The 10,228-nt window shown below is 49.6% G+C and overlaps 1 protein-coding gene across 1 annotated transcript; it reads right to left on the reverse strand.

The window, feature by feature from the left end:
• Positions 1–1,213: 1,213 nt before the first annotated feature.
• Positions 1,214–9,052, reverse strand: LOC134475299 (uncharacterized). Its single transcript, XM_063245456.1, has 2 exons — positions 8,620–9,052; positions 1,214–3,230 (listed from the first exon to the last, which is right to left on the reverse strand). The coding sequence occupies exon 2, from the start codon at positions 3,161–3,163 to the stop codon at positions 1,265–1,267; it is 1,899 nt and encodes a 632-aa protein (XP_063101526.1). The 5' UTR covers positions 3,164–3,230; positions 8,620–9,052; the 3' UTR covers positions 1,214–1,264.
• Between the last annotated feature and the right edge of the window lie 1,176 nt (positions 9,053–10,228).

Genomic DNA, 10,228 nt, shown 5'->3' on the forward strand with positions numbered 1-10,228 from the left:
TGGATCCTGCCTGCTGATCTACTCCACATGTGGTTTTTTTTAATTTAGTGTATCAAGGCCATCTATATTAGAGATTATAATCAACCTTCTCGGCCTCATTTCTGTTATGATCTTTTTTTGCCATCAATTGTCTGCTTATCTTCTTCATTCTGTTTTCTGCTCCATTCATTGAGACCTCTCTGCCACTGTTCCTGGAATCCTAGTACTTTTCTCTCTCTCTTGAATGCCCTGCAGTATTCTCTGTAGAGTTGGATTGGTGGTTGTGAATTTCCCAAGTTCCTCTTTGTCTTGGAAGCATCTTGTTTCTCCATTAATTTCTGTGTCGGTGTCGGTCCCGGCCGGCAGGAAAAGCACACGACAAGAGTTGTTGGCGGACAGCCTTTCTGTTTATTCTCTCTCTCCGTACAGCCTGCTCCGGGATCCCCGATCCCGCCCGAGGGAAGCCTCCTCTGGTCCGCCCTCCGCGGCTCCTTGCGTGCTTCTCTCTGTGCTTCTTCTCTCTTACTCTATTCTCTCCTATTCTCCTTCCTATTCTGCCTCTCCCCAAGGGTGGCACCAGTATATATACGGATACAGTGTCCAATCATATTAAAGTAGGCAAGGCAAGCTGATTGGCTAACGGCAGTTGTTGCTGGGCGGACTGTCTTACAGGGTGTGTTGTTTACTAAGCAGGAAGCAGGATATAAGCGCCATCTTGGCACACTCGGTGGGAGGGGTAATCTAGCTCAGGCTTCACTCTTTCCTACAGGCCTCATATCACCCGGCCAGGGCCCCCAACATCTCCCCCTTCTTTATTTATTAAGATAGAGTGGTCTGTGGGTCCATTTAAGGTGTCTAGGAGTGGGCCTACTTTGTAGGCCGAGGCATGAGAGAATGTAGAGGTCTATACCCTGCTGTGCATCACCTTGTTTTGTGCATATCCTTGGCCCAGGACCATGCTCAAGGTGAGTGGTTCATTTTTTGCAGGGCCAGGCTTTTGTGAACCGAACCTGGATGCATATAGACATTCATTCCTGTCTTCCCCCCAACCTTTGAGGCGGATGGCAGTGCAGTACCCTTGGTCTCGCATCTCAATGCCATTAACTTTACTCCCGGAGGGACCCTCGGCCTTACAGGCCAAGTATATCGGAGTGGAGCCTGTCTTAGGTTGATCAGGAGAACTTCTCCCGTCTTACCCGTCATTGGCTTGTCCACTCAACTCTTAGAGCTGATGTTTGGGGGAGATACGAAGGGGTCCGCCGAGTGACACTGAGGAACTAAGTAATCACCATTGGAGTCGTGCCTTCCTGGCCTGAGCCCAGAAAGCACTAGGAGTGGAATCCCCTTGACTCTGGGCCAGCAATATCATCAGTGCCATATGTGTCTTTTGGGTCGTCCTTATCGACCGCAGGCACCTGAGGGTCACGAGAGCGACAACCATGAGAACAAGAATGATCCCATACACAAGAAGTGATGAGGGTTTGAAGAAAGAGCCTATCTGGCCTAGGACATCATCAAAAAAGGAGGCTGTAAGTATAGGTACTTCTATCTGATCTAGCTGCCGGATGGTCATATCTAGGCGCACGCTAGCATTCCAAAAGGAGGAATTGTAGGTGGTGAGAACATAATCCTGAAATTGCTTGTAGGCCGAACGGTTAACCTGAATGGGGGTAACGCATAACTGGGTGAATGCCCATCTGGCGTCACACAAATTGTTAGCCACCTCCCAAAGTCCTTGGACTTCTTGGGCAATTAGGTCGATCTGTTGCTGTAGTGCCATTATGGCGTTGTGCTGGAGGAGGTTAACTTCTTGCTGTTCCCTCAGCGCCAAGGAGGTGGTGTCTGTAAGATTGGCAAAGGCCTGCGCCGTCAGCGTGGACTGAGTCAGAGCAACGGCAGCCGTCACAGCCGTTGCAGTCAGAGTCACGAACAGTGCTGCCAAGGCCGCTGTGATCCCAAAATCCCTCTTATGCCTGAGCATGGGTAGCTGGTCCTGTTGGTAGACGGGATGAACCCAAACAGATTCGTTAAAGGGAACCCACATCAGTGGGGGTCGAAGAGCCAGCATAGCATACGGGAAAGACCCATTCCAGCAGTTCCCTGTAAAACAAGATTGGTTACTGCACTTGAAGGTGATGTCAACAGAGAACACCCATAAGTAGGGCGGTTTTACACATGCGGCCTCAGAGTTAAGGGTGACATTGGTGGTTCCATTAGAGGCAGAGGCGTTAATAGCAAGCACAGGTCTTAAGTCCATGCAGGCTCCCGTGGAGAGGCATAACCAATTTTCATTAAGGGGGAAGGGGAAACTTGTTGCCAAATTGTTGCTTATTTCCTTGTAGGGCTCCCACCAAGTCACAGCGCCATCAAAATATTGGTGTCGCTGTGACTCCCACCCAGTCACAGTGAGTATGTCTGTACTGCGTGGAAGAGAGAACCGGGACCACCAAGACATGTTTAGATAAGTAACTCCCACGCCATCGACAGTGCAGGGCTGCCACGAAAGTTGTGACAGATCCACCATCTGTCTTTTACGGCTTGGGGATACACGGTACGGGCATGTGGGAAAATCGGGACGGGTGTGCATGGCTGCTCGGGGTCTACAGGCTAGTTGGCTAGCGTGTTTACCCGAACATTCAGGCGGATACAGAAATGGGGCGGACAACTTTACCATCAGGGAGGTGTCGTGCCATTTTATAAAAAAGGGCAGGAAGCCTATGCATGATCCCAGATGACATGAGGGGTAGCTAACAGTGGAAAAGATGACCACATCATTAGTGATGGGGAGGTCAAAACGTATGGGTTTGATGGTTAGCGGTATATCTGGTATGCAGGGCAATCTGGCGGAGCAGTTTTTTGCGTACAGCTTTGGGAGAGAGGGGGCTGTAGTAGAAATCATGGCCAGCGCTGGCGGATGGTGTATTGCCGCCCATACCAGGTCTGCTCCTATTTCAGTGGTGGTGGTGAGCATCAGAGCCAGGAGGAAAGGGGTTGCCGGGAGGCGGCGTGGCCTAGCCATTCTGGCTGCGCCGTACCCTAAAAGAGAACCAATTACTATAGAGAGCATAATCATTATTGTGCTCCAGAAGTCATACGGTATCGCTCGGTCGAGCAGCAGTATCCTGGTCGGACCGATCTTGACCGGGCTGTTCGTTGCCGTTGAGTTTTGGAGTGTCCCCTGCATTGCGCTCCGTTGGATTCGCTACGCGCGTCAGCCGTTCTGGAACCCACAATGGTTCTCTTCCTGGTTCCTGTGGGAAAACACAAACCGCACCTCGGTTCCAGCTGACTACTGGATCCGGGCCCATCCATTGTCCCGTCAGGACATCTTTCCATTTCACCCATCCCCTATTGCTAGGAGATGGATTACAATGTTCCATAGCCGGGGAGTGGTTGTTGTTGTTCAGGTTCGAAAAATTGTATGTGAATAGTGCCATGGAGAGCCGTGCCTTTGGGGGCAGGCCCTGGCTTACTCCCCCTTTTTGTTTTTGTAGAATTTCTTTAAGGCTTCTATGAGCCCTTTCAATGATTCCTTGACCTTGGGGATTGTATGGAATACCATGTTTTAATTGAACCCCCATTTTTTTGCAGAACTCATTAAAGGCTTTGCCTATATAGGCTGGTCCATTATCTGTCTTTAATATTTTGGGCTTGCCCCACGCGGCCCAAGCCGCTAAGCAGTGATTGATCACATTAGATACTTTTTAACCTGTCTCTGCAGTTGCGAATATAATATGAGAACAGGTGTCCGTGGAGACATGGACATACTTAAGAGATCCAAATTGTGTCATGTGTGTGACATCCATTTGCCAAATATCGCCAGGGATCAACCCTCTGGGGTTAACCCCCATTGATATGGCAGGCGTGTGTGTGGCGCATGAGCCGCACAGTCGCACGATGTCCCGCGCGTCAGCCCTGGAGATGTGGTACTGGTTGGCTAGCGTCCTGGCGTTGATATGGAATTTGTCATGGAACTGACGGGCTTGCTCTATTGGAGATAACATATTGAAAATCCACAACGGGCGAGTGGCCGCGTCAGCAGCCGCATTGCCCTGTACCATGGGCCCTGGTAGGCGTGTATGTGCTCTTATGTGAGTGATGTATATTTTGTTGTGTCTATTTATGAGCAATGTCTGGATAGACAGAAACAAATTAGTCACCTTGGAGGTTGGCTTAATTGGGCCTGCAGTCTCAAGGACCTGTATGGCATTGATCACATATTTTGAATCAGAGATAATATTAAGGGCTCCTGGGAACTTCTCGAGGACGGTTTGTACAATTTGTAACTCTACCACTTGTGGTTGATCTGGTTCAAATTGTATGCTGATCGGAGGCATACCTGAAACCACATAGGCCCCTATCCCGGTTTTTGACCCATCAGTATAGACCGTTGTTGCAGGAGTAAGGGGTGCAGGGGCGGTGATTTTTGGAAATATCACCGGATGTTGAGTAACAAACTGTAGTATAGGGTCCTTGGGGAACTGATTGTCTATCTCCCCAAGAAAAACACATCTCAGGATGGCCCAAGTATCTATGCAAGCAGTCAGGATTTTTATTTGAGAAGCGGTATAAGGCACCCGAATAGCGTGAGGCGTGGAGCCAAAATGCTGGATGGCTCTACCATGTGCCTCCAGAGCCAGGGAAGCAACTGTTTCCGGGTAATGTTCAATAATCTTGGCAGGTGAAACCTTAGGGTGCACCCACAGAAGTGGTCCTTTCTGCCAAATCACTGCCGTGGGCTGAGAACTGGTCTGCAACAAGCAGACCTCAAAAGGCTGTTCTGGGTCAATTCTCTGTAATGTAGCTTTGCTTAGGGCCTCTTCTATCTTTTTTAGAGCAACTCTGGCTTCTGGGGTGAACTCTCTAGGGGAGGCAATATCCGGATCTCCTCTCAGGAGATCAAACAGGGGCTTTAAGTCCGAATTAGGGATGTGCAAGTAAGGTCTGATCCAATTTATATCTCCCAATAACTTTTGCATGTCATTTAGGGTTGTAAGATTATTTGTTCTGATGGTTACCTTCTGTGGAGAAATCGATGTAGGGGAGACTTTGGTACCCAAGTAGGTTACTATGTCTCCTCCCTGAATCTTGTCAGGGGCAATATGTAAATTGGCCTTTCTCAGGGCCTTGACCAGTTGGCCTAGCATATCCTCTAACCTATTTACATCTTTTGCACTGATCAGCAGATCATCCATGTAATGAATACACCTAACTCTGGGGAAGGCCTCGCGTAGGGGGGCCAGTAGAGAATCAAGGTAAATCTGACACATGGTGGGACTGTTGGCCATACCCTGGGGTAATGTGACCCACTCGTACCTCTGATCAGGACTTTCTTGGTTAGTGGTGGGTAGGGTAAAGGCGAATCTATGGGTGTCCTCTGGATGCAGGGGGATTGAGAAGAAACAGTCTCTAAGATCTATAACATAAACTGGCCAGGACTGAGGGATGGCCGAGAGAGCTGGCAGCCCCCTCTGGATCGCCCCCAGGGGTTGCATCTGCGCGTTGACTGCCCTTAGATCATGGAGCAGCCTCCACTTACCTGATTTCTTTCTAATAACAAAAACAGGGGTATTCCAAGGGGAGGTTGATGGCTTTATGTGCCCTGCCTGAAACTGGGTTTTGACTATCTCGGTTAATGCTAAAAGCTTCTCCCTGGGTAGGGGCCACTGAGGTACCCAAACCGGATTTTGGGATTTCCAAGTGATCTTAATTGGAGTGGGCAGGAGAACTTTCTCAGTGGCCCCTAGGAAAAACCCAGCCCATGTCTATCTTTCCTTTTTTCTACAGACACGGGAGATGTCCGGCCCTGCAGGGCAGAGCCCAAGCCCTTGCCAGGGACATATCCCTGATTTCTAAGTATGCCTTTAGCTTGGGGAGAACAGGTGGATGTAAGAGTGACATCCATCTGAGTGAGGATGTCTCTTCCCCACAAGGATATCGGCAGCTGTAGAACAAAAGGTTGAAAATGTCCTTGGTGACCTTCCTCATCACACCAAGGCAGGGTCACGGCACTAACCTGGGGGGCAGCCACCATCCCCAACCCTTGGAGTGTGTTATCAGCTGTATTGGTGGGCCAGCTAGAAGGCCAGTCTTTCTTGGAGACAATGGAGCGGTCTGCCCCTGTATCCAGGAGTCCTGTTATTTTTTTACCATTAACCCTGAGCGAGAGCATGGGTCTTTTATCAAGAGTCATATGAAGTCCTTCAAAAATTTCTCCAGAGGAGCCAAAACCCTGATCCCCTCTAACCCGTTGTCTAGACTGGAATCTCTCATGGAGACTGGGGAGCAATAAAAGTTGTGCTATCTTATCCCCCTCATTAATCACCATGGTCCCTACATGAGATTGTACCATAATCTTAATGTTTCCTGTGTAGTCTGAGTCTATAACTCCAGGGATCACGGTAAGGCCCCGGAGGGCTGTGGAGGACCGTCCAATCACTAAACCAACTGACCTTTCAGGTAGCGGTCCTTTGAAGGTGGTCCCGACCACCTGAACGCCCATATCGGGTGTTAATAGGAGTCTGGAGGCGACACAGAGGTCCACGCCTGCTGACCCAGGGGTAGCCCTTGTGGGGGGCTGCCACCTTGTGCTGTCCTGTCTAGGGGGTGGGGGCCCATCCGTAGGGAGGGCCCCCTCTGGCCGTTTTTTGGCTCCGGAATCTCCCTGCCACTAATACGGTTTCCCTGGGCATCAAAAACTGATCTGCAATCTTTTGCTTTGTGAGAACCTTTACCGCACCTTTCGCAGGTCCCCGTTTGTTTGTCTGATTCCTGTCTTCTGGGTATAAATTCCCCCCGTCCAGTCTTGGGGCAGTTTTTTCTTATGTGGTTAGGATCCCCACACTGGAAGCATCCCCTGGGCTTACCAGGGTCATTAGCCTTCTGAGGCCTTGTCTGTCGTAAAGCGGCAGCTAAAAGGGCAGCCACGCCTGAGTTGGACAGTGGCCCTCCTATTTCTCTGCAAATCTTGATCCAAGCTTCTATGTCTTTACCCTTGTGGGGCGCTATGGCTGCCCTGCAGTCCTTGGTGCACTGCTCAAAGATCAACTGTTTAACAAGAGGAGCAGCAGCAATCGGATCTGAAAAGAGTCTATCGGCTGCCTCTTGCATTCTGGCCACAAAATCCACAAAAGGTTCTGTGTTGCCCTGAACAATTTTAGAGAGGCATTGTGAGGCCGCTCCTGTGTTGTTTACCTGCTTCCAGGCACGAATACCTATGTTGTGTATTTGTTCATATACACCTGGAGGGAATCTGGTTTGATCTTGGGCATATTGACCCTTACCCATAAGCATGTCCTCATTTTGTCCCCTATGGCCCCTAGCCGCATTTCTCTCGGCCTGCTCGGCAGCAAACTCAGTGTACCAGGCGCGCCAGTCCAGAAAAGCCCCGGGGGCCAGGCAGGCTTTAGCCAACTGGGTCCAATCACTGGGTGTCAGGAAACCACCGGCGGACAGATTTTCCAACATTGTTATAGTGTAAGGAGCAGTAGGGCCAAACGTGGCAACCGCAGTTTTGAGCTCCTTAATTTGCTTAATCTCCAGTGGTTCCCAATAATTGGGTCCCTGGCCTTGCGCCAGGTGTACCGGATAGAACCCACATTGTTCGTACTCATTTGCCCCATGGGGGATTTGTTCCATCTTAAATGTCCATCTACGAAAGTACTTTTCTTGGGACCTTGGTATTCTCTCACAAGATGGTGTCTCCCTGTGAGATGACTGTCTCTCCCTATCACAAAATGGCGCCTCTTTACAACATGGCCGACCAGCCTTTAGGGCACAAGATGGCGGGTCGCCAGGCAAATAAGATGGCGGCTCTGCATGTGACAACGGTCCAGGCCACTCCCTCCATGGGGGTGGCAACGGAGGTGGGCCCCAGGCTGCCATCTCACCATAGGAACTGGCGTTTGGGACCCCCCAGGGTGGCGCGGAAGGCTCTATGACCTTCCGTTGGGGAGTGCTCAAGAGTTCTTTTCCCTTTTTTAGGTCTGTCTGCATCTTGACTAGATCTCTACGTAAAGCTGCGAAGGGATTAGGGGAGTCACTTACCTCATTGTCCTCGCCCTCCGAGGTATCTGAGTCTGAGGAATCCGAGGCAGGGGGCGCCTCTCTCTTGCCTCGCTCTCGCGAGCGCCCTCGCACGCTCCCTGCGACGGACCCCTCCCGGGAGGACTCCGAGCGGGCCCCCTCAAAAGCTCGGCAGGCCCGAGAGAGCCCGTCCGCGCTATCTTTAGCCCCGTTCCTCTCCCCTTTGAGGCAGGAATGAATCATCTCCCAGAGCGGCCGAACTGAAAGTGGAAGCCGGCACTCCGCTTCTGCTCGTTCTAAATCTTTACCCAATTTCTCCCAACAAGGCAGGGACAAATGTCCCGTCGGCAGGAACCAGGGTGCCGCCTCATCTATTTGTTGGAGGAATTCTGCAAGTGTCTTGGAACTTATTGATATGCCTGAAATCTTGAGCAGGTCTTTCACTGCTCTTACCAGTGACTTGGAACTCTTAGTGGGTAAGTTGCCCATGCCTGTCACTGAGAAGTTTGTTCTCACCGTGTGAGGCTAGTCTGCCACGTACACGTGAGCCTGAGGGGAGTCTAAAAAGCCCTGTAGGTGCGCGCCACCCAGAGCCCAGGTTTATCCCCTACTCACCTGTCCTGCAGTGCAGTACTGGAGCGTTGTCCGCCTCGTCTCGGGGGTGATCAGTTCCCCGTACGGGCCACCAATTGTCGGTGTCGGTCCCGGCCGGCAGGAAAAGCACACGACAAGAGTTGTTGGCGGACAGCCTTTCCGTTTATTCTCTCTCTCCGTACAGCCTGCTCCGGGATCCCCGATCCCGCCCGAGGGAAGCCTCCTCTGGTCCGCCCTCCGCGGCTCCTTGCGTGCTTCTCTCTGTGCTTCTTCTCTCTTACTCTATTCTCTCCTATTCTCCTTCCTATTCTGCCTCTCCCCAAGGGTGGCACCAGTATATATACGGATACAGTGTCCAATCATATTAAAGTAGGCAAGGCAAGCTGATTGGCTAACGGCAGTTGTTGCTGGGCGGACTGTCTTACAGGGTGTGTTGTTTACTAAGCAGGAAGCAGGATATAAGTGCCATCTTGGCACACTCGGTGGGAGGGGTAATCTAGCTCAGGCTTCACTCTTTCCTACAGGCCTCATATCACCCGGCCAGGGCCCCCAACATTTCTGGAGACAGTTTAACAGGGCATATCAATCTGGGTTGGAGGTTATTTCTCTCAGGACTTGGAATACTTTACTCCAGGCTCTTCTTGACTTGATGGTTTGTGTCAAGAAGTCTACCATTATTCTGATGGGCCTTCCTTTACAGGTTACCTGTTTCTTGTCTCTAACAGATTTTAATATTTTGTTCTTATATTGAATTTCTGGGATCTTGAGTATTATATGTCTGGGTGTAGCTCTGTTTTGGTTGTAGGTGGCTGTAGTTCTGTATGCCTCATACATCAGAATATCATTTCCTTTTCCTATATTTGGGAAGTTTTCCTTAATTATTTCTGTGAATAGCCTTTTTAATTCCTTTGTTTGTACTTCTTCATTCACATTCTTTATTCTCAAGTTATAGATTCTCTTGTTGTCTTCTAGCCTTTGTATTGTTACTGCTTGTTTCCTTGTTATTTTTAAAAAGTTTTTCCTTTCATAATCCCACATTGCAAAACTGCCCTCCAGTTTGGCTAATCTATCCTTAGTTTCTTTCAAGGAGATTTGCCATTTTTCATAGAGTTTTTAATTTCCTGGTAATCTCTTTGAATCTGCTTCATGTATTCTATATTTTCTTTATATTCTTCACCAAATGGTTCTCTCCTTTGTTTGAGTTCCTCCCTTCTTCCATCTGTGTCTGCTTGAGGAGTGCTTAGCATTTCTTTTATTAATCTGCTCATATCTTGCTTACTTGGCTAAATATTTCACTTTTGAACTTGTCTATGAGGTCCCGAAGATATCTCTATGTGTCTACTGGTGCCGTGTCTGATATTGTATGTTTGCTATTCTCATTCTCCTTTGTATTTACCTGAATTGGGTCAATGTCTTCAGGGTTGGGACCTGGGGACTTTTTCTTGTTGCTTCCACTTCCCATCTTTTTTGTTTCTTCCAGGCCCCAGTTTCTTTCTTTGTTGGTTACAATTCTTCTGAAGCATGCTGGCTAGGTGACCCTTCCCACTGCAGTGTGCTAGTGAGTTGCAAACAGAGGCAGCATATGCTGGCCCCTCCTCTCTAGATCAGTCAAGCTGCTGAGGCTTCACTG

This window comes from Cavia porcellus, unplaced genomic scaffold, assembly GCF_034190915.1.
Source record: "Cavia porcellus strain 051 isolate PalLab524CR breed Dunkin Hartley unplaced genomic scaffold, mCavPor4.1 scaffold_2, whole genome shotgun sequence".
Taxonomy (NCBI): Eukaryota; Metazoa; Chordata; class Mammalia; order Rodentia; family Caviidae; genus Cavia; species Cavia porcellus.